General features: G+C 44.3%; 1 protein-coding gene across 2 annotated transcripts in view; it reads left to right on the forward strand.

Moving 5' to 3' along the window:
* Positions 1–25,328, forward strand: part of GRIN2A (glutamate ionotropic receptor NMDA type subunit 2A) — a 364,634-nt gene that overhangs the window by 234,029 nt on the left and 105,277 nt on the right. For both annotated transcript variants that reach the window (XM_032836343.1, XM_032836344.1), the window contains exon 5: positions 16,785–16,899. In XM_032836343.1, the coding sequence (XP_032692234.1) occupies positions 16,785–16,899 (115 nt within the window). The remainder of the gene's footprint in view (positions 1–16,784; positions 16,900–25,328) is intronic.

Here is a 25,328-nt window from a genome sequence, read left to right on the forward strand (position 1 = left end):
GTAGGGTAGAAGGGACTCTTGGGTAGAATGTTGAATCCACACAACTCAGATCTCTGGTAAACCTCATATCCCAATTTAGGCTCCTTATTGTGTCATTCAAATTAGTTCATTCTCTATTCAGCCATCTACTTACTGTCTTCATTGCTTGTTTAAAAACAATTTGGCAAAATACGTATAAAAGAAAATCTTCCATTTTAACTATTTCCAACTGTACAATTCATTGGCAGTAAGTACATTCGATAATGTTCTACAACTGTTGCCACTATGTATTTCCAGATAGTGGTTTCAAAGATACCTAGTTTTACTGCCTTTTTCATTACCCCAAACAATTCCACTCCTAGTTACAGCCCCCAAAGAATTAAAGACAGGTATTCAAACAAAAACTTGTGCATGAATGTTTATAGCAGCACTATTAACAGTGATCCAGAGGTGTAAGCAACCCCAATGTCTGTCGGCAGATAAACGGATAAGCTAAAAAACGGATAAGCTAAACCTTTTTCCACTATTCATATAGTGGAAGATTTTTCATCTCTAAAGGGATGAAATGCTCATACCTGCCCCGACCTAGATGACCCTTGAAGACATGCTCAGTGAAAGAAGTCCAACACAGAAGGGCATATATTGTATGGTTCCAGTTACATGAAATATGTTCATTAGTCTTTAAAAAAAAAGATTTTATTTATTTATTTGAGAGGGAGAGCAAGAGAGAGAGAGAGCATGAGTGGGGTGAGGGGCAGGGGGAGAAGCAGGCTCTCTGCTGAGCAGGAAGCCCAATGCAGGGCCTGATCCCAGGACGCAGGGACCATGACCTGAGCCACCCAGGTGCCCCTGTTCATTACTTTTTGTCATCTCTGTAAACCTTCTGCAGTGTTTTTCACATAGTTCTTTTTATTTACACTGATTTACTTTTTTAGAGATATAAAATTTCACTGTCGTTTCTTCCTAGGTACGGAAATCTATGAAACAATGGGTTTGATATGCGAGTTCCATTTTAAAATATACATTAGTGGGGCACCTGGGTGGCTCAGTGGGTTAAAGCCTCTGCCTTCGGCTCAGGTCATGGTCTCAGGGTCCTGGGATCGAGCCCCGCATCGGGCTCTCTGCTCAGCAGGAAGCCTGCCTCCCCCACTCTCTCTGCCTGCCTCTCTGCCTAGTTGTGATCTCTGTCTGTCAAATAAAAAAATAAATAAATAATATTAAAAAATAAATAAATAAAATATACATTAGATAAAGCAAATTCAATTCTAAAAATAAAGTTAACTCCTGTGCCATCTAAATGTACCTGTCTGTGTACCACCTGAATTACACCGATGACATTTAGGAAAACGGTCTTTGGTTCCTCTTGGCAATCAGTTCCTTCTTGAATGTGATCCACATGGCTTCTTGCCCTTGATTTAAGCTGTCCAATATGGCGGCCGCTAGCCGTATGTGGCTATTTAAATCTAAATTAATTAGAATGAAATAAGATTTAAAATTCAGTTCCTTAGTCATAGTGTTCACATTTCAAGTGTGCAGTAGCCCCAGGTGATGAGTAGTCCCCATCTCGGACTTCACAGATAGATGACATTTCCATCCGTGGGGAAGGGTCCGTTGGCCAGTATTGTCTAGAGTTGGCTTTGGTTGTTCCTGTTGAACTAGGGAAGCCCCCTATCTCCACATCCCGTGCTGAAGTCCATCTCTCACTCAGCATCCTCACTTCTCATCACTTATTCCTGGCTGACCATTCATCCCCCAGCCAGCTCCGAAACTGACCTACTTTTCCAATGTCACCAGGGAGGGCCTGGTGCCAAACCACAGCGTGGGACCTCCTCTCGCCGCTCCCCTTCCTGCTTGCTGCTCGGCCAACTCTGGCCTCCCGCCATCTTGCCACTCTCTCTCCCTCTCGTGCTACTGATGCGAGGATCTCCTCCCACATAGCACTTTCCAGCTTTTCTGAAGGGCCCCATTCTGCTTCACACTCCATTTTGTGTTGTTAGTCAAGTGTGAGAAGACATGGCTTCCTCCTTTTTCCACACTTCTCTCTACTCTGTCTTGTCCGTCTTGCTCTCCCTTTCCCTGGCTTTTCTCTTCCTTCTTTTGTCCTTTCACTCTTCCTTCTACTCTCCTCACATTTATTTCCCTGTAGTTATAAACTTAACCCCGAACTATTCGGAAAGGAAATAGGAGGAAGGGCTATGATTTATGCAGGAAATCAAAAGATTGCCAAACCCCTTGTTGGCCTAACAGTTCTCTGCTCTTTAGGAAGCAAATACATAATTTTCTTCTCCATCAAGGAAGTGGCCTAGCAAGCGTGGGCGGAGATATGGATATCAGGGCAGTGGCTGGGATTGCAAAGCTGAGTCTTCTGGGGGACACATTTCCACACCAGAAATCCGTGGCAGGACGTGAGCCATTATTATTGCTGAATTTACACAGGGCTGTCAAGTTTCATAACGCGACAGGGCAGCATTTAGACAGCTGTTTAAACCAGGACATAGTCAACTGTGTCATGATGGTTCTGAGGTGTCAGCCAGCACAACGGGACATTCTCCACGCTGCTGAGGACTCCAGCACTGGCCAGATGAAAATCCGTCCTGTTCATTCAGCAAATGGTCACTGGTTCCCTACCATATGCTGGACGCTGTGTTCAGGGTGTGGGGCACACGGTGAAAATTCAGGCATGGTTTCTCTGTTCCCCAGGAGTTTAGCCTGCAGCAAAGAACATTGTGTGTGTGTGTGTGTGTGTGTGTGCACGCGTGCATATGCACGTGCATGCACAAGTGTGTGAAAAACTATAAAAGGTGGAAAGGGAGGTGCAGAGGAAGTGATGGGAGTCCTCAGGATGGGATGTAGGCTGGAAGCTCGGTCAACCTTTTGGGAAGAGGTGAACTCAGTGGTAGGCGGGCTGAGTGGGCAACTATTTAGGGGATAAAAATCTTGGTATTCATTGAGACTTTTGTGATTTTAAGTCACGGAAAACCAGCTCTCATTGACTTTGGCAATAATGAAAGAAAAAGCCAGAAGGATGGAGCAGCCCATTCAGCTGGAATGGATGGGGTGTGTTTGTGATCTGGCATATCTAGATCCAGGCTCAGATGATGTCTTCAGATCTCTCTCTTGCTCTCTTTTGTGTTTCTGTCTATTATGGTTCACTGTTTCCCACCATGAAATGGGGAAGAGTATCATCTAGGTGTGGATTCACATATTTTCATTGCCACGTCTCCTTAAGTCGGTAGAGACAGTTATCCCCTTTAGCTGTAATTAAAAATCCCAGAGAAGGAATCTGATTGGATGAGCTTAAGTCAAGTACCCACTGCTGAACCAGTCACCATGGTCAGAGATACTCCCTTTGGCCATGTAGAGGAAGATCTAAGGAAATGGAAGTAGCCAGAAACAACGAGCTATGACTGCTTTCCCAGTGGAAGGAAGTGTAGGAGCAAAAGCCAGGAAGTGGGAAATCACAAGGACATCATGAGCAGTTTGGGTTTGCTCCAATGCAAGATATGTAAAGAACAGTTTTAGGAAGTAAGGTGGGAAGTTAAACTTGGCTAAGGAGCATGGATTTTATTTCTGGACAATAGGGAGCCATTTTAGGCTTTGGAGCAGAATTTTATATAATCAGGACTGAGGTTTAGGAACATTGATCTGGCAGGTAGACTTGTTAGGAGTGTGCGGGATGATGTACAGGGAATCTGGACGCCAGGTGAGGTGTTGGAACAGTTTAGCCAGACTAGAGTGAGCCCTGCTTAAGGTGTTCTGGTGGTAAGCAACGGAAATGAACTCTCACTCGCTTAATTTGAACAAAAGGAGGTAATGAAGAAGGAATCATAGAAAACCTGCTGGGGCTTTACTGGGGCATCTTAAAAAATCAGAGTAAAAGTTGAACAGCCCAGATTTGGAAAAGTCAGAAGGGGAGGCTCAGTCATTGATGGAAGAAAGTCACTATTACCCTGGTCCAGATGAGACAATTCCCATTCTCTGTCTCATCTAGTAGGCTTCAAATTCCTAGGAGAGAGAATCTGGTAGATCCAGCTTGGGAAGGGGTGTACCCTCTCCTCTCCCACCAGACCTATTTTTTAATGTCCAGAGGAAGAATAGACATTCAGGTATACAGATAGGACGCCTTTCCCAAAGAAGAGGGCGTATTGCATGTCAGTTAAGCCACCCTAGCGGGGAAGCCCGGGTTCTGCTAGGGGAAGAAACATGCATATTCTTAAGGTTGAAATTAGGACAGAGTTCACGTGAAGGGTCTGCAGATGGGTTTTATTTCATTGAAAATACTATTTTTACATGAATTTGAGTGTGTCCAGCTGGGATTTTTACCGCTCTTAGTAGATAACCTTGCACCTGCCCATTTCACTCCTGAGTTTTACCTGCCCTGTCCTAGGAAGCGTGAGAGTTTGTGATTCCCCCTAAGAGCTCCACTTGTTGTTTGCCCTGGAAAAAAAAAAAAAGTAGAAATGGAGTAATAGAAGACTAAACAGGTTAGGTCCTCCTGCTGATACTCCTCTAGCATCAGGAACTTTGGCTGCAAATAGATTACCACCTGTTGTAGTTATTGATGTTGTCATCTTTACTTCCTGATACTGATTATTTGTTCTCCCTAAACTCAGAGTGACTTTGGAGAAAGGACTACAAGTGTTTTACTTACCGTCTTACCTTCTGCATGTTGGTGGCGTTGTAGTAGGTGTTTGAACTGATGTGTTTGTTAAGGAATGGGTTCGAAGCATTTCCGTAGATGTGCTTTGGAGGTATTGCTCTGAATTCCTGATTCATAATCTATGGTCCAGGTTTTAGCACCAAATGTGCCATGTCCCAGGAAACACCTTCATGCTGGGGAAACTGGGATAGTTCGTTACTTAATGGAAGTTGGTCAAGAGATGGGTGAATTGTAGGCCCTTGTCACACTCGGAGTAGCCCTGCCGTGAAAGTTCTCAGTTTCACTGTGTGCTTGCTGTGCACAGAGTGCTGGTGTCCTCCCCCAAAATCATAGGTCGGAACTCTAATCCCCAATGTGATGCTATTTGGAGGTGGGGTCTTTGGGAGGTAACTAGGGTCAGACCTCATCTGATGGGATTAGTGCCCTTGTAAGAAGAGGAAGAGAAACCAGAGCGTTCTTTTGCTCACTGCCATGTGAGGACATCGCGAGAAGATGGCCATCTGTAAACCGGGAAGCAGGCTCTCCCCGGATGCCGGATCTCCCAGGCCTCCATCTTGAATTTCCAGCCTCCAGAGCTGTGAGAAACAGATTCTCATCGTTTAGGCTCTCAGCCTATGGTAGTTTGTTAGAACAGCATGAACAGCATAAGCCAGTGGTGTTACCCCCTTTAGACACAGGACTGAGCTGAATCTCAGAGGCCTTGCTTACGGGGACGGCGCCAGTAATGGTGGGTTTAAAACTCAAGCTCCTCTACCCTGCACCTGTTCTTCCATCTACCTGACATTCTCAGAGTTCAGAGTCCTGGGTTATGAAATTTGTCTTCAAGAAGGTTATGCTCTAGCAGAGGTGGCAAAGTCATGCAGGTTATGATGACCGCCAGGCTGGGAACCTCCCTCCACATCATACTCATCAAAGACCTGTATTCTCTTTTCCTGGCAGATGGTAGAGTATGGGGTTGCATTAGCCAGGGTCTTCCAGGGAAACAGAACCAAGAAGCTCTAAGGTCAGAGCTTTATGATGGGTACTGGCTCACGTGATTATGGAGCTGAGAGCTCCCACCATCTGCTGCCTGCAAGCTGGAGGCCCGGGAAACCAGTGCCATGGCTCGTGGTGCAAAGGCCTGAGAAGCAGGTGCATAGATCCACAAAGGCAGGTGAAAATGCACGTCTGAGCTTGAGCAAAGAGAACAGATTCCCCTTCCTCTGCCTTTTTGGTCAACTTATACTCCACAGGTTGGATGAAGCCCACCCACACGGGTGAGGGTGGTCTTTACTTACCCTATTGACTCAACTGCCAGCCTCTTCCAGAGACGTCCTTACTGACCCATTCAAAAGTAGTGTTTTACCTGCTGTCTGGGCATCCCTTGGCCCAGTCACATAAAAGTCACCAGTACAAAGGTCTTCAGAAAGAGATGTCCTTAAAAAAATCCACTCCAAGTGACCTAGATAATGGTGGTCCTGTAAGAGGGGAGCACAGCCCATGAACAGTCGGGGTGGAAAGCCGACAGGGGATGTATCCAGTTTGGAGGCATCAGGGAAGCCATTATCAGGGGGCCATTCCCCCTTGACATGGTCTTGAAGGGCAGCCAGTAAACATGGCGGAGGGGATGAGAAGGAATTACAGCCACTAGATATTGTGTGGACAAAGGCATGTGGCTTGGCTTATTGTCACCACTCGGTGCTGGATTTGGTGTTTGGTCTGGAAAACGCCGTCCTGAGGTGAAGATTAATGCACTGCTTTGCAAATCAAGTCAATAACAGTTGAACACACTGTGCCCGACAGCATGGTGCTTGATAAACATGAATGGCCGAAGCCAAAACCTGATCTCTGCTTCTGTTGAGACCAAATGTGTGAATGTGAAATGTTTAAGGAACAGTCGGGGATGCTGGATTGCTAAGGGCTATAAAGTGAGGTGTGGATTAAAATGAAACTAAGGAAACGAAGGATTAGCGGGAAAGGCCAAATGGGAGAAACAGAGCTTGATTTGCCACTTTACCCTCCCCTGAAAGGTGTTGGGTTTAGATTGAAGGTAACGGGGAGGGAAGATATTTTGAGCGAGAGGAACAGCATATACTAAGAGATGGGGGCTAGGAACAAACGCATTGTGTACTGGGGGGAGAATCAGGAGAGAGGATCGAAGACTGCAGAGCTAGGAAGGAAACAAATATACAGTAACATGCCCACTTTTTTCAGAGAAGGTTAACCAAGATGAAGAGAGGCCGACTGGGAGCGGGTGCAGCTTAAGTCAAAGGCTTTGGATTGTATTTTGGTTCAGATAGTCACTCTGGCACTTAAACCAGACAGAATCGGTTTCATTTTCAAGTGACAGAAAGCCCAAAACATAAAAGTGGCTTCAGTAGGATAGGCATTGAATTGTCTGTCTTGTCAACAAGTCCAGAGGTAGTCCAGAGCTTGTGTGGTATTGCGTGGTGCCAGGGACCCGGCTTCTCTGCCTCGTGGCTTTGCCATCCTTAACCAGTGGTCTCCACCTCACAGTCCAGACTGGCTGCCAGTGCTCCTGCCATCAAAGAAGGGTCCATCCCTTCCATATATGATACTTCGTACACATTATGAATATCATGCCTTCTCCCTTGCTTTTGGCCAGAGCAAAGGCACATGGGCATACTTAGCTACACAGAGGGCTGGGAAATGTAAACTTGATTATACAAAGCTAGGTGCACTAAAAATGGGGGTTTCCAGTTACTAAAGTGGAAGAGGAGAGAGGATATTAAAGAAGACCCAGAAGTATCTGACACCCTGCAGAGCCTTTGGCACCATCAGAAAACCCTCCAAGCCTCTGTTCTTTCCCTGTAACATGGGATAATCCATACTTAGTTCTTGGGGTAAAAATTCAGGTAGCCTATGGAAAGTATCTGGTCCAACATTTAACACCTGTTTGGTGCTAAATATGTTTTCATTCCTTTTGTTATTTTTTTAAGGTAATTGTTATTACTCACTGTATCTGGGGAAGTGGACAAGATCCTTTGGTCTGCCCAGTTGAAGACCAGGGTCTTTGTACGCTGCAGTGTCAGGGAACAGCCCCTCAGTTGTTTTCTGGCTTGTTGATTTCATTGATTGATGTGAGCAGTAGAACGTTTTTCCAATAATAATGTATAAGGGAGTGCAGGCTATTAGTGATTCAAGCAGAGGTGGGAATATAGAGGCCCACGGGCTTTCCCTTCACTCCCAGCCTTTCTCCTCTGCCGTTGAGTTCCTTCCTTGGTTCCCCAGAGACCCACTGAGCACAAGTAGACCCCCACTGGTAGGTAGGTAGGTAGATAGATAGATAGATAGATAGATAGATAGATAGATAGATAAAGGAGGGCTTATTGTCAGAGAGTAAGAAAATAGGACCGAACCGAGGCCTTTCAGTTCCTCGGTAAGTAGGTGATGAGCACTTAATTTATGCCAGGAACGGTTCCCGGTTCTGGAATGGGGTACAGCAGAAAATGAGAGATGGATGGCTTATCCTTAGGGAGCCCGTATTCCCGGGTGGGGGCGTATCTGGAAATTCTTGGATACAGTCACCCTTTGAATTGGTGTACATCACCTCATTCTGCATACTGTGTGTGTGAAGGGGTTTTGGGGATGTAGGGGGGCTACTTCCACGTACATCTGCCTGTTAGAGATCCTGAAGAGCTTGGCTACGTAGACACAGGTGATCAAGTGAGCTCATGGAAATTGCTTGTCCCGTGACCTGGTTTTGTTCCCCCTGCCCCTTTGGCTCCCTTAGAATTGATGCTTATTACATGGGATTTTTCCATGAACCCCTGTGCCAGCCAGTTCTGAATAGTTAGGTGAGGCAGAGCCATTAGAAGTTAATGGTGATGTATTTGGTGCTGCTTGGGCGGCAGTATAGAATATGATCCAGAATTGCAAACATTTCCAGAACCTCCACCAGGTTCCTGAGAGAACCGCATGTAGAAGGAACAAGAGCCCACATGGGATGCCGAGAATGGCTTCCAGCAACTCCTGATAAAGTATAATTAGGGCATGTCTCCTAGATCCTAGTCTGTATGTCCCTCTTCCAGTGGAAACCTTGGCCAAATGGTTCAGCAATGCTGTTTGGCAACGTGCGTAGGAGGAATGGTCCTCTTTACAGAGAAAGCTTTGTCCTAACTTACTTAGTACAGTTTTAGACTACAAGGTTGCGTTACAAAAGACAGCATGTGGGTCTAGTCCCCCCAAAGCCACCTTTGGCTCAGATGTGCTCACCAAATAGAGGCGGGGACCCCAGGCGGTGTGAAGGGGTCTATGTCCTTGCACCATAGCCTGGCCTGGAGATCCCTTGGGCTCTGAGCAATGAGACTAGCTCCTCTTTCCTGGGGGTTGGGATGTAAGGGAGCACATCGCCTCCCTTGCAGGACTGGGATTAGCAACCAAAATAGTCCTCCAGCATCTGAAAGATGAAAGCCATTTAATCTCACATTTTCAGAGGAGAAAAGATAATCATGTGAAACCATGACAACTCCTGTTACTCCTGCCCCCATCACTTATTACGTGCCGAAGACTTGGCTGGCCACGGCACACACCTTACCTTATCACGTTCCATCTAAGCTCAGCCCTATAATTACACAGTGGTGTGGCCGTTACAACCTTGCTTCTATAGAAAGGGAGACAGATGGTCTGAGAGTTTAGGATACTTACCTGTGATGGGAAGCAGCAGCACAGCATTCTAACTCAGGATGATTTGAAACTAAACGGTTGTCTCACAGATGCACCTTGGTCAGGCTGTGGCATAGGACATGAGCCTTGAGTGAACGAGGTCCTGGATTCCTGGATGCCTGCGTCTGGCCATTCCTTTGTTCCTTTATCCAACACATACTTCTAAGCTCATGCTGCAAGCCACCCTCTTCCAGGTGTTTTAGAAGCCCAGTGATAAGACAAAGATCCCTGCCTTTGTGGAACTTACCATCTCCTATTCTCATTTTTAAAAAATTCATTCTTGCCCAGTCAAGGCAAGTGACGTTCCTAATCTTTGAAATGGGCCACAATAGAATTAGAGTTGAAAGAGCAAACATGGTGATCTCTGTGTTGGAGTGACTATACTTCTGTCCTGACATTTGAGTCTGGGTGAGCTCTGGGGTCATACCTTGGGCAATTGTTTGGGGGAAATGGGAAAGCACTGATGAGCCTGTGAAATTGAGCACCGGGGCAAAGAGGGGGATGCAGTCAGCTGGAGGCTTGCAAATGATGCGGTGCACGCGTGCATCTGGGGAAGGGCCCGAGCTCGGGCTGGGAGCTTAAGAGGGGAGAGGGTTGATGCCCATCAGGGACCGGTTTAGGGAAGATGGGGTTGCAGGGTGGCGCTCAGACACGCATCAGAGTTGGAGGGATCCCAAATGACCACAAGAAGCGTACAGAGAGCAGAAAAATGTTTTCAAAGAATGGGAGTGTCCTGAGGAGTGAAAAGAGGCTCAAGAGAACAGTGACTGTTTTCAGAAACATGTAAATTATACGACAGACGAAGAAGGGTGAGGAAGCATTTCAGGGAGAGTGTGATTTGGCGGGTGGGGGGCGCCCCCCCCCCCCGCACAAACCCCGGAGTGGGGGGGATGTGGGAAATGGCGAAGCAGATGGGAAATGAACCAAAAATTGAGAAACACTAAATGGGTTATAGTGGCATCTGTGACACAGTAGGAGAATTAGTCTGAAGGGGAATGGTGAATAGTAAATATGTCTTGAGAACATTTCAAATAATCAGATTTTAGAAATTAAAGGAGACTTACGCCCATAAAGATGAAAGAGAGGCGAAATCAGAGGGAATGAGACATTTTAAGTGCGAGTTCAAGGAACTTCGACAGCCCGTATATGGTTGGCTTTTGACCGGAGGGCAGAGAGACCCCTGGTCATAGCCATGAGAAGCATGGCCTTAAAAAGACCAGGTTGGGGGCCCCTGGGTGGCTCAGTGGGTTAAGCCTCTGCCTTTGGCTCAGGTCATGATCTCAGAGTCCTGGGATCAAGTCCCGCATCGGGCTCTCTGCTCAGCAGGGAGCCTGCTTCCTCCTCTCTGCCTGCCTCTCTGCCTACTTGTGATCTCCCTCTGTCAAATAAATAAATAAAATCTTTAAAAACAACAACAAAAAAAGACCAGGTTGCCTCTGGGGTGGGGTGTTAGAGAGTACGACAGGGTGGGAAAATTGTAAATAAAAAAAAATGCACAGGAAATGTCCATAAATCTTAGCTACTAGTTATTAGGTAACAGCCATAAAGCAGGCATAGTGCTGGGCATGCTAAGGGCACTGTCCCTAAGGCTACCCTGAACCCAGGAGTTAGGTAACGGTGAGCTGAAACCATGTGAGACTGTCTTGGCTGGTTCATACGGTTGAACCTGATCCATTTTTTATAAGGAAAGAAATGAAGGCTCAGAGAATTTTAAATACACTGCCCATCGTGACACAGGTGGGAGCAAAGAGCCAGGCTTTGGATCCCTGTTCCATTTTCCAGTATCCTAGAAATAGAAATTCATGGTTTTATTTATCAGCACCAGCTCTGTGCCAGGCTCTGTGTCTGGCACTAGAAATACGATGCTAAAGGCGGACGCGGTCCCTGCCTTCATGATGCGTCCCGTCTAGTGGTTAAAAAAAAAAAAAGAAAAAAAATAGCAAAAACCCAAACCAAGGACAGTCAAGAAGAGCTGACCAATCACAGTAGAAGGCAAGCCTCGTGCAATCTTAAACTTTCTGGCAGCGCGTTAAACAAGGAAAAAGAAGCCGATGCTATTAATGTTAATAATACGTCTCATTTCACCCAAGACGTCTGAAGTGTTTCAACACGAGATCGGTATAAAATGTCGCAGGAGATCTTCTTGCATGATTCTTCCCTCCGGAGTCTCCGGCTCCGCGGTGCGTTCCGTCCTTATAGTGTCTCTCCTTCAGACTCACACGTGGAGGTGCTCACCGGCCACATGTCCTGGTGTCTGTTAACACCAGGCAGTGCAGGTCTAGGAAGAACTTGACAATGCAGGCCGAATTTCATGGCAGTCCTGTTATAGGAAAAATTGCTATTTTTCCAGAAGAACAGTGTTCTTTCTGATCGCCTTCTGTCAGGCCTTCGCAGGGTACAGAGTTTGCGCAGTTGACAAGTGTTCCTTTCATCTGGTCTTAGCGTCTGTTACACGCCTAAGCAGATACCGAAGGAAACTTGTCCTTGTGTACGGCCCATAACTTAATGTATTTTCTAGTTTAGCATTGTGTATGTCATGGACATCTAAAACAAACAAACAAACAAACAAACAAAAAACCAAACCAAAACAAAACAAAAAAAAAACAACTACTTGGCTTTGTCATCAGTGGTTGGTAAGAACACAGTGGTTGGACCCCTCTGCAAGCCCCCGGAATGCCCCCATCTGGCCACATTTTGCCAGCATTGCTTCCCTGCTATTTGCGGCTCCCGATGGAAATAGCGAGGATGGAAATGGAAGCCTAGAAGCCGCCCGGAATTTCTAATATTTCATCTGGTCACTAAAAGTTTATAATCCATTTTGGAGAGAGAAACAAAGCAGTGTTAAGATTTTATGGTTTAATACAAGTACCCAGCAGGTGTTAATGGGGACCAAGCAGTGGGGTGTGTAATGGGATTTCCCTAGGTAAAGAATTCTGCTTGGGAGCCAGTTTAGATGGGGAGAAAGTCTGAGAAAATATGAATTGTCTTTCCTAGAAATTGGTTGGGGGAATTGAAGGTAGTCGGTGCTCGCATCCTGCCAACTTCATAATGAAATTACTGTTCAGCAAAAAATTCTGTTCGTGCCCTCCCCCATACCTGCCCAAGGGAGTAAGGACTGTTAATAAAAAAACAAAAGGAAAAACAATAAAATGATATTAGTGTTGAGTATACAGACTCATCGGTCCAGAATAGTGAATCCTAAAGGAACACAGAAAATGAGGGGGCACGAGAACGTCTGTATCGTGGTTTCCATGTAATCAGAAGAGGAGTGATCGTGTCTAATTCATCTCCCGGCTCATGCCATCTGATCTCACCGCAAGACGGGAGAAGGGGAGTGAGTAGAAGAAGTAGAGATGGGAAGTAAAGAAGAGGGAGATTTGAGTAAATTCAGCTGGCAAATCGAAAGATCTGGTTGCTCATCAGTACACTCTAGCTCCTTGAGCCAAATGGCTACTGTGATGTTCCGGTCACGCCCCACATAACCTTGAGAATGGCTCTCGCCAGGGCCACGCGTCTAGGTCAGAACCAAAGCATCTGCTCTCTGGTCCGCCTTTTCCAAAAAAGATAACCAACTGGATATTTCTGAACCTCTTGATAATCGGAATTTTCAGTTCCCCTGCCTTTGGGTCATGGGGTAGATCCATCCTGAGCTCTGTCCATCCCAAAGTGTCGGACAAGTCCAACCCTGGCCTGGTAGCTAATTTGAGTCAGCAACATCAACCAGTACGATAAATTAAAAACCTCTGAGTTTGGGGCAGCAAATACGGAGACTTGATAATGGATACCAGACTAGCCCTGGTCAAGGCCGCTCATGGGAGAGTCCATGACCAGTCTTCCATCCTGTTCCATTGGCTTGGTGGTTTCCCCCCTGCAGGGCATCGCCACCCCTCGCCCCTGGCCGTTCACCTGGCCAGCCCTTGTTCTTCCTTCCACTTTGTCTCCTGATGCCAGCTGTGCCTCTTATAGTAGAATCAGCCACCTTCTTCCTCGGGCTCTTGACCAGCCTACTTAGTACATGTCTCTGATTTTAATACTTCACTGCTCTCGACTGCAGTTTCGTATTGTAGAACTCTGTGTGTTTACTTTGTTGTTTTTCCCACCACAGTTCTTGGCACAGGTCATGGCAGGGAGTAGGTATGCCAGTGTCTTTTGGGTGGGTACACGGATGAATGTATTGATGGATAGATGGATGAATGGATGGACAGAAGGACAGACAGACGGATGTAGGCATGGTTGGCGGCACTTCTGGTGAGGATATCTTAACGTACTCAACCACCAAACATGAACCCCAGCCGTACAGCGTGCCAGACGATATAATAAGGCTAAAAATAACCACGGGAAACAAAACCGAAAGTCCACTGGGAAAATATAAACAACTTAATTTACACCCCTCACACACACACAATTAATGACGTTTTTTTAGCCATAAACAAAAATGAAGTTGTCCTCCAGTGCAGAGAAGGAAAGAAGCAGTTTTATCTCTGCTTCTCTTGCCAGCAAATCTGTGCATCCCTCCTTTGTTTAAAACCTTTCATAGATCTCTCCAGCCTTCTGAACAAAACCCAAATGCTTTAGGGTAGCATTCAAGGTCCTTTAGGATCCGGCTTCAGGGATCCACACCAGAGGAATCCCACTGCCCTAATAGCTTATTAAGCTATTCCCTGTTTTCCCCAGCGTGTGACACGCTGCTGACCTTTCCTGACTCTTCTTTTCTCAAGGCGATGCCTTTGCTCAGAATTCTTTTCTCCTTCTCCTCGTTTTTTTTGTTTTTTTTTTTTAAGTAGGCTTCATGCTCAACACTGAGCCCGATGCGGGGCTTGAACTCATGACCCTGAGATCAAGACCTGAGCTGAAATCAAGTCAGACGCTTAACGGCTTAACCAACAGAGCCACCCAATCACCTGTCTCCCGCCTCTTCTTAACTCCTTCTCTCTTCAAGATTCCCCAGGAAGCCCCACCCCCGAGCCCTTAGCTTGAGTGAGGGGCCTCCCTCTGCATTCCCGCTTCTCCTACTTCTTAAGCATCCCTACATGAGCGGCGTTCTTCGTGCTGTCATTGTTTATGTGCCTGTGTTACTGGGTGGTGAACGTGTGGGTAGGAGGGTGGACAGGCACTGTGGGTTTTATTTCCGTATCTATAGGACTCCCCATAGGGCCTGACACATAATAGACATGCAGCAAATAGTTGTTGAATCAACAGAAAATATCCTACTAGGAAATGATCCCAGACACCTCACGTGCCCCCAGTAGGAGAGTGGTTACTCTCTGCTCCTTCTGGAATTGCAGTGGTATATTTTTTTCTGTTTTTTAACAGACACTATTTGCAGAAAATTTGGAGAACACAAAGATACACAAAAGAAAATAAAAGGTACTTGTAATCCTTCTATGCACAAACCTTGTTTTTATCCTCTTCTGCTTATTTAATGTGAAAGAGTGAGCATTTTCTCCTCTCCATTAACTTGTCATCGAAAATACGATTTTCAAAACCCCAAATAGTTCATTGAGTGGATACACAATATTTGTTTTTTTGCCTTTTCCCCAATTTCTTTACCTTGTCCTGGGAGACCTGATTTTCCCCCCATACGACACAGCTCAGGGCAGACATGTGACCAGTTAGGACAGTGTCTCGCTTTTGAATTTTTTATACTCTATTTCTCCTCGTTAATATTTTACTTCTTCAGCTACTTTCGGAATTAAAGGCGTATAAACCAAGAAAATGCCATGGTCTCGAGATACCCTGTCTCTCTGGGATCTCCAAATATTTCAGCCCACCATACAACCTTCATTGAGTTTCTGTTAATTGATGTGTTCCCTTGGAAGTCTCCAACAATATCACCTTTTTCTCAAGCTACAAAAGATGTGGACTCCTGGGGATCCTGCCCCCCAAATCCTGGGAGGGGAGCTCTGCCATGCCTCCCTCCTCATCCATATCCAGCCTGCCTGCAGGCAAGGTGGCTTTTGAATAGGGGTGGAGGTAAGATGGTCATAAGGCAGACAGACGTCCTGCACAACAGAAGTGCTAGGACAGTGGTTGACCACGCGGATGTTATATAAGGCAGATGCTGAGATGTTGTCCTTGTTGCTTCTCTCTCCCCAACCTTCACATCACCGATTACCTGCTAAATATTCTCCACCTGATCTTGTTTGTGGCGACTCGTAGTCCTCATTCTCCTCCTCCGTTGGGGCCATGACAGAGCCAAAGCCAACATCATCTCTGACCTGGAGAATAAGCACACCGTAACCCACCCCTGTGCACTCGCTCTGGTTGCCTCCAACCCACTCTCTACACAGCCCTCCAGTCAAGTCCGATTGTTTCGCCTCCTTGATTAAAATCTTCAGTGTGGTCTTAATGTTTTAAAACAAGGACAGATGGGACGTCTGGGTGGCTCAGTGGGTTAAAGCCTCTGACTTCAGCTCAGGTCATGATCCCAGGGTCCTCAGATTGAGCCCCGCATCGGGCTCTCTGCTCAGCGGAAAGCCCGCTTCCTCCTCTCTCTCTGCCTGCCTCTCTGCCTACTTGTGATCTCTCTCTCTTTGTCAAATAAATAAATAAAATCTTAAAAAAAAAAAATAAAACAAGGACAGAACTCTTGAATGTGGCCTAAAAACCTTGGCACTATCTCCCCTATTCACCTTCTCAGCCACAACACATCCCACATTCTTCTGTCCCTTTCTGCTTTGGTCTCATTGGTTTGCAGTCAGTCCCTTGTGTGTACAGCCACAGGGCCTTTGCACCTACTACCCTTTTTACCTCTAATTTACTTATGTCTTTTTTTTTAACCTAGTTAATGCTGACTCATCTTTCCAGTGAAGCCAGACTTCCTCATAGAAGCCCTGCCTGACCCCGATTCACTTCCAGACAGCTCACCCACCTCACTCTGATAACACTTGTCATAGATCTGTAAATGATTAATTCCAGTTCTCTCCTCTAGACTGGAAGCTTCATGAGGGAAGGGATCATGTCTGTTTCCTTTATTTTTTGTTTGTTTGTTTGTTTCCTTATTTATCCTCGGTCAAGTGTCTGAGTCCTGGCATGTAGCGAGCATTTAGTAAGATTAGCGGGATGAGTAATGAATAGGTGGGATACCATTTCTTTGAGGTTGCATCCCACATGGTCAAAGAGCCAGCAGCTTCCTTTAGGGAAACTTGTTAAAATGTAATAGAACATGCTTTAAGATCTTCTGTAATGTCATTTGAACAGAGGTCTGTGGGTGCGGCTGGGCCAAAAGATTCTGTCGCATGGGCTAATGACAGTCCACTGCTAACATCGTATAGGGTGGGGGATTCCAAGAGTGAGTACAGGCTCCTGGAAACGAGTGCCCAGCATGGGTACCAGTACTCCCACACATAGAGGCCACTTGTCACAGGTGATGACGGCCATGTAAGCCTATCTTCCGTGAGTTACGCAGATGGTGCTGTCCAGTCATCTGACCTCTTTCCTTCTTCCCTAAAAACTTGTCTTTCTCTCTTCTTCTCTCTAGATTCATGGTCAACGTGACGTGGGATGGCAAAGACTTGTCCTTCACTGAGGAAGGCTATCAGGTGCACCCCAGGCTGGTGGTCATTGTGCTGAACAAGGACCGAGAATGGGAGAAGGTGAGCGTCCTTCTGCATTTTGAGTGCTGGGAGTGGGAAGGCTGAAAGCGTGGGCGGTGGAAGGGCTCAGCAACTCCTTTTCCCAGCACATTTCCTCTGAGCCACTCCAGATCCCATCCCACCGCCAGGAGCAGATCTTTCTTGGCACGAGTTGGACCGAATATCATACGGTGTAGCTGGAATTCTTTTTCTGGGTCAGCTGTGGTAACTGTGCTGTTCCTTGTGTCAGCTTCTCCAGTCTCATTGGGAAGGGTCCTCGAAGGATTGGGGATAAGTGATTTAAAGACTAAAGGTTGGTTCACGTTGTAGGAATAGCAAAGGTTTACCGTAGAGCAGCGATCTCACCAGTTTGCCTATACCCATATTAAGTACCGTGTTGGCACATTTTGCCATGTACCTAAACCCCTATATTTTCACTTACATTGTCTTTTACTTTAAGTCAACTAATTCCCAAAACTTAAGTGTATGACTTCTGTAAATCACAGATAGGAGAAGGAGGTTATAGTTCTCATAAGGCACATTTTCTAGGACATATATATCAACTCTTGAAAAATATAAAACATTGGGGCACCTGGGTGGCTCAGTGGGTTAAGCCTCTGCCTTTGGCTCAGGTCATGATCCCAGGGTCCTGGGATCGAGCCCCGCATCAGGCTGTCTGCTCAGCGGGGAGCCTGTTTCCTCCTCTCTCTCTCCACCTGCCTCTCTGCCTACTTGTGATCTCTGTCTGTCAAATAAATAAATAAAATCTTTTTTAAGAAAAGAAAAATATAAAACATAACTCTACAGGAAAAATTATCACACTCCCCCACAACAAGCCGTGTCCTTGAGTTAAACAGGGGAGATGTCATGGGGGTTTTATAGACAACCCCACGCAAACAGTGGCAATATCCGCCCCACTTGCCCTCTCTCCCCACCAGATCCCAAATTCCTTGCCACACCATCACATAAAGAGCAGAACAAAATATAGTGAAAGGAAGCCTGGGTCATTATCTTGTCTTTCTTGATAAGCAAGGCACGGCTTCTGAACCACCTCAAGCAACTTGAAATTTCACTTTGCACATCAGATGGCACTTGAGAGATCCTAGGGGATAGGAAGATGTGGGATATGTGGTGGGAGCCATACTGTAATTAACTAGGATCAGAAGAAAGTACTGTGGAAACAAAAGCATTGACTTTGGGGAATCTGGGATGGTTTCCTAGAAGGAAAGATAGAAAGAAAGCTCTGGAAGATTTTTGCTTGCTACCCCCATCAGCTACAAAAGAGACTTACCTTCAAGCATACTTAGAAAAGTCACCAGCAGTCTGGAAAGTCACAAGCAGACTGTGTCCTGGAGCATAAAACAAGTCTTGATATGTTTCAAAGGATGGAAATAATGGAGAATACATTCTTGGACCACACAGTGTTAAAATAAAAGGTTATAATAAAAGTAGATCTAGGGAATCCCCAGATGTTTGGAAAATGGATAATACTTCTGAATAGCTCGTGGGTCAAAGAAGAAATCGAAACACATTAGCAAATATTTTGAATGAAATGACAATAAAAACACAGCATAGCAGATTTGAAGAATAAAGCAGAAGGTGTGCTTAGGGGGACGTTTATAGCTTGAAATACTTATAATTTAAAAAAAAAACAAGGCATGTGTAAAGTCATTGATTTAAGCCTTTGCATTGAGAAGCTAGAAAAAAGAAGAACAAAGTAAACCCAAATGAAATGGAAGGAAATCACAAATATAAGAGTAAAAATCAAGGTAGAACACAAAATATAGAGAAAATCAACAAAGCCAAAAGGTAGTTCTTTGAAAAGATTAATGAAATTTGTAATTTCTAGCAAGAGTGATCACATGAAACAGATAAAAGACAAATACTAATGAAAAGATACTAAAAATGCAAGAGGAAATATCACTACAGTCGTTACAGATCCTGCAGACACTAAAATGATAAAAAAATTATGAATAATGTATGTCAACAAATTCCACTATGTAGATAAAATGGGTCCTTTTTTTGTAAAACAAACAATAAAACCCACAAATTTCCAAAATTGACCTAAAAATGAAATAGACGGCCTGAAGTCTCTAAGTTTCTAAAGTCTAAACTTGCTAAGAAATTGAATTCATAACTGAAATCTTCCCCATTTCAAAAACAATAAAAACTCCTGACCTAGATGGCTTGGCTGTGAATTCCATCAGACATTTTAAAAAGAAATAACACCAGTCTACACGGTGTTTCAATATATTAATAATCAAAATCAAGTAATATATTTAAAAAATAATATATCATGGATAAATAGTGTTTACCCTAGGAACTCAAGATTGGTTTAACATTCAAAAAATAAATCAGTGTAACTTACCATATTAATGTAATAAAGGAGAAAAATGTCATCTCAGTAGATGCAGAGAAAGCATTTGACAAAATCTGATACATCCATTTGTGATAAAGGGGGGAGATTTTGCAATCTGATAAAGGTTATCTATGAAATTCCTGTAACTCACATCTCATACAGTGATGAAATGATGAAAGTATATCCACAGGCATGCTTTCAGTTGTTTTCTGAGGAATAATTATGAAAATAGGGAAAGGAAAGTCTTTTTTTTTTTAAAGATTTATTTATTTTAGAGAGACAGAGAGCTTGGTGGGAGTATGGGGGGTGGTGTAAGGACAGAGGGAGAGGCAGAGAATCTCAAGTAGATTCTACACTGAGTGTGGAGCCCTACTTGGGGCTCAATCTCGCAACCTGAGACCATGACCTGAGCCAAAACCAAGAGTCAGACAGAACCGACTAAGCCACCCAGGCACCTGGAAAGGAAAGTCTTTTTAATAAATGGCACTAAATTAATCAGATACTTGTATAGAGAAAAAAAAAAAACCTTGACCCATAGCTCACATTATACATAAAAATTACTTAAATTTCAGACCTAAATGTAAAAGCTAAAATTGTGACGTTTTTAGAAGAAAATTTAGGAGGATATCAGTGTGATCTGAGAAAGCAGAATGCAAAAGGCATTTAGTGTATAGTAAAAATAGCAAACTGGGGACACCTGGGTGGCTCAGTCAGTTAAGCGTCTGCCTTCAGTTCAGGTCAAGATCTCAAGATCCTGGGATCGAGCCCTGCATCAGGATTTTTGCTCAGAGGGGACTGTGCTTCTCCCTGTCCCTCCATGCTCTCTCTTTCACACACACACATGTATATGCATTCTCTCTCTCAAATAAATAAAATCTTTAAAATAAATAAATAGACTGAACTCCATCAAAATTTAAAAGTTTTTGAATTTTTCTCATGTACAGACATTGTTAGAAAATGAAAAAGGCATGCCACAGGTTGGGGAAAAAATACTAACTCTCTGTGTATATCCCAAAGGGCTCATGTCCAGAATATATAAAGAACTCCTATAAATCAATAATAAAAAATAAAACAACACAAAAGTGGGAAATTAAGTTAGACACTTGGCAGAAGATATTACTCTGATGGCCAATAAGTAAGTGAAAACTTGTTTACCACCGTTGACCATCAGAGATATGCAAACTAAAACCATCATGATCTATCACTTCCCACCCACTGAATGGCTAAAATGAAAAAGACTGACAATAGCAAGTGTTGGTAAGGACATGGAGCAACTGAATCTCTTCTATATGTCCACTGGGAATGTAAAATTACAGTCACCATGGAAAAGTGTTTGGCAATCTTTTATAAAGCAAAAAGCATACACAAACCTTCCCACCCAGCAATTACATCCTAGGTTTTTACTGTAAAGAAATAGAAACATATATCCCAAAAGTAATATCCGTATAAGAATGTTCATCACAACTTTACTCATCATGGCAAAACATCAGAAGGAGTGCGACTGTCCATCAACAAAGAATGGATAAATAAATTATGGCATATTCATAAAGTGGCATGCTACTCATTAAGAAGGAATGAATTGGTAATACCTAGAACACGGATGAATTACCAGAATATTATGTGGAACAAAAAAGCCAGAGACCTAGAGGAATATACCATATAAATCCATTTATGTGAAGTTCAAGAAGAGGCAAAACCAGTCTATGCAGTTCGATACAAGGATAATGGTTGCTTTTGTGATGGGGGGCCGTCCATAGGAAAGGGGCCCAGGAGCTTTCTAGATTGATGGCAATATTTCCCATATTGAACATTTGTCAAAATGTGTCAAACTATCACCCAAGATCTCTTTATTTTATTGCATGTCATTGTACCTTAATTCAAAATAATTTTCGAAACTCTTCAAATTGTGATACCCAGCACAATTAACTATTAGTGTTTACTGAGTTTTTGTATTTGACTTCCAGACACGAATACTAGTTATGTCAACAATAACCATTGTTCATTGAACACTTACTCTATTTCTCCTCTAGGTTGTACACCCAAGCACTGAATCACACTTCATTTATTCATCCAAGAAATATTCAGGGCTGACTGTGTGCCAGGCACTATTCTTGATGCTTGGAATCTATTAGTGAATAAGAAAGACCCCCCCCCAAAAAAAAAAATTCTGCACTCATGGAACTTAGATTCTAGTCTGCATGTGCAGGAGGGTGGGGTGGGAGTCTGTGTTTTTTGTGATACTTGAGGAAAGCATTGGATTCTAGTGGACTGGCATCTGGTCTACCCTGTGGCCCACATCTCCATCACTGAGCTGGACTCTTTTGTGCATCTGGCACACTGAACAGGCTGGGTTTTTGTTCTTGGTTTTTGTTTTTACCTGTTATGTTTTTCCGTACCCACACCTTCTTTTATCCATCCTTCAAGCTCTGGGTTTTCTTTCCTCTTAGAAATGCAAAGCCAGCATGCAAATTATTTTTTCCTATTCTTAATAGGAGATAGGGAACATGGGCTTTCTGCTTTCTGTGATTCTGTTTTGGGGTTATTTTTCAACCATTTGAAGTTATACAACCTGAGGATCACTGTGGAACTGTGAAATCATTCTCCTTGGTTGGATTTCACTTGTCCTGGGTCAGACTTGGCTCACACCTATGAATTTTCAGTGCTGCCTTTAGGTCTGGCTCATTTGCTGGGGAGCCTGTTTACGGCAAGGCCACTGCCATGCAGGTGATAACATTCCATAAAAGAAAGCTGCCCTTGATCTCCTTCGTTTCCAGATACAGAAAATGCCCTTTTAATATTTTGTGTGTCCTTCTTCAAATTCCTGTTGAAATACAACAATTTCTCAAAAAGGCAGCTCAGGGAATTACTGCTAAATTGAGCTGAGAATGTACAAATGCTTCCTGTAGTTGGTCTATTCTCTTGGCACTCGGGGGATCCAGTTCTTCAGAAATAACTCCTCGTGCTTCTGTCTTGAAGAAAGAGGAAGCCAGTGGAGCAGGTAAATACCAGTCATGTTATCCTTCAGTCTGTACGCCAGCAGCATGCAGGGTACAGTGCGTCATCAGACGGGGCAGCCTGCAGAAGGAGGGAACTGATATTCGGGGGCTCAGAGACGACGACTTTCTATCTCTGAGGTCACCCAGTGGCGTCACTGGAAGCAGCAGCATGTAATGAGGGAGTCTTGGAAATTGTGACAAGCCCTTGGAGGGGCCTTTGCTTTCTGCTGGGTCCTTGTGTGTGGCTGGTGTGGATTATTCCAACACCATGACCACTGCCTGCCTGTGTCTAGCAGATATAGAACTCAATGCCAAGCAGTCTTCTTCTTACAAATCAGGACTTCCATCCTCTTTGCCTCCACTTTACCCCAGTAGTTTTGTTCTGCCTTGGAGCTTGGTGGGTTTTGGAACAAGGCCTCGCAGAGATGTTTGAAAACAGTACCATGGATGCAAGGCAATTGGCAGCCCAGGCTGGTGCAACCAGAACTCCCTGGGCATCAACTCTGTGCCCACCATTCTAGCAGGCAGTGGGGCTTTTCCAAGGATGAGTAAGAAACCATCCTGCTCCTCAAGTAGCTCATGAGCTAGCTTTTGCTGGGGTGAGAAGGATGAACTTGACTCAGCCAGTTGGGGTAGTCTCCAAGATGGTAGGGCCTTCGGAGCTAGGGTTTGAGCATAAACTGGATTTCTCCAAGTTGAATCATTTTCTCTTTACCTGAAAAAAAATGCTTTGGAAATAATTCTGTTTACCATTTTTGGGTTACACTAGGTATAAAATGAAATTATATATGTGTATATGCACACACAGATATACACATACGTACAGACTAGCTTTAAAATGGAGATAGATTTAGAAAGAGACATAGAAAGGGAGAGATTCAAAGAAAGATTTTGAAAGCAGTTTTGAATTTTTTGACCACAAGCATAAATAGGACAAAACCCTTACATACTAAAATAAAACGACCCTTTTGTTTTCTAGAGAAGCAGTGATTAAGGATGATAGCGGTGCCCCAGAAGACATGAGAGAGACCCATCGTGTCTTCCCAAACCAAGAGTCTTGCTCCAGTGTTCTGATGCATCCGCCTTCCCTTTTTCCTTTCTGGTCTGTTTTGATTCTCTTTGGTGCCCTTGGTGCCAGCTGCCTTACTCACGGGATGGCTCCTACATCCCTCACACACCAGCCCAGACCTCCCGATCTCCATGCTTGCTTGCAGAACACCCCTATGCAGAGAACCCACCATCCTCCAACTTCCTCCTGTCTAAAGCCAAAATCATCCTCTGTCCCTCCCAAATATGGTTGTTCTCCTTTGTCCCAGCATAGATATCTTCATTCTTATCCTCCCAATGGAAGATATTTGGTTGTCATGGGCTCATCCTCTGCTCCTTGATATTCCTGTTCCTTTGAGCATTTTCCCCATTTTTCCAAGGACACCCTTCCTGGATAATCTCAAGTGGGTTAGGTCCTTTCCACCTTATTTCTACAGACATGCATACTAACTCCAAGAGTGTTAACACTTGACATTGTCACTGTTTGCTTGCATAGTTATCTACACTTAGACCACGAGCCCCATCTGGGAAAAGGTCAGTTCCATTCATGTTTCATTAGATCTGCCATGGGACTTTGTTTCTGGTTCCCAGAAGGGTCTCTGTACAAGCTGTTGGGCCTGATGACTTCAGACTTCAGATACCATTCATTAAGAGCTACTCTGTACCAAGAGCTATGATAAGAATTTTATGTGCATGATTTCATGTAGCTTTTTCAACAACTCATCTCAAGGAGGCTTTTTGATTTCTGCCTCACAAACAGAAATTCAGACTAATGACCAGTTTCAGATACCCCAGCTAGTAGGTGAAGGAATCAGGATGTGAGTAGAAGGCTACCTGACCCCAAAGGCTGCATTCCTAATCACTACATTTTACATAAAGCCTGGCAGAGGGACAGGGATGTTTTAGAGAAATTGAGAGTTCTTCCCACCTTTAGGATGGCATCCACCTTCTTTTTCTCATGGGGGACAGCAGATTCCACCCAAAGCCAACTCACTGGAGTGTGGGGGATAAATATCATACTTCAGAGACCATGTCTTTTCTGGTCTGTAGCAGTTCCATCTTCTAGGATCATACCCTTGTCACTTGTTTCTTGTGCATAATTAAGGAAATGCCACTTAAGGAAGGAATTCCTGGTGCAGATATGATAGAGGAGATCTTTGAGAAAGCTTGGACTGACATCTGGAATGTATAGTTCTGATGAGACCCGTCAGCATGTGATCAGATCTAGGAAGGCTTTCCCCAACAATGGTGTATGCATGGGGTACAGTTGTAACATGACATGATTTCTACTTGTAGATTGCTGTCAATCCCTTCTTTCTAGATCACTGCATTTTAAGTACCCCTTCGTCACTTCCCCACCATATGTAGCCTAGAATGACTCTGTTAGTCTCAAGAACTGATGTGAACATGCAGAAGATCTCTGGTGTGTGTTTGCTTGTATGAGTTTGTGCATGATAACAATAATCTGCAAACAGGTTCATCCTGAGAAAGGATTGAAGTAGTTACACAAGCATCGTACTTGGCTTCTGCACACACATATTCCAATGATGATGTGAAGGAAGTCATGGAAGAAAATGATCATTGAGAGACCACTAGTAAATGATGAATTGGTTGAACAATTGTGTGCATTGCTGAAAGGGAAGAGCAATGTTGACACCTTTTGCAGGCAGGTGGAAGGACATTCTGGCTTCTCTTGTGTGCTCACCTTGCTTGGAAGATGGTGGCAGCTCACTGAGGAAGCCATGAACTCTGGCTATCACTAGCCCTTAGAGAAGACAGTTTGTTTTCAGGTTTTCACTTTTTCTCTTACTGTTCGATCTCTGGTGCTCAATCGCCGAGATTCACTATTTATAGAATGAATATAAGAATGGATGGAAGGTTGATTTTCCAGGGACTTTCCCACATAAGGAACATCTTTCAGTGTTGGCCATTCAAGTGTAGTTCGTAGGACTCCTTGTATCAGAGTCACTGGGGGAAAGGTGTGAAGGTCTTGTCCCTACTTTCAAACCCATGGAATGATCATTTCAGATTCTGCTTTTTTCATACGC

This window comes from Lontra canadensis, unplaced genomic scaffold (genome assembly GCF_010015895.1).
Source record: "Lontra canadensis isolate GAN:19392208 unplaced genomic scaffold, GSC_riverotter_1.0 scaffold91, whole genome shotgun sequence".
NCBI classification, from domain to species: Eukaryota; Metazoa; Chordata; class Mammalia; order Carnivora; family Mustelidae; genus Lontra; species Lontra canadensis.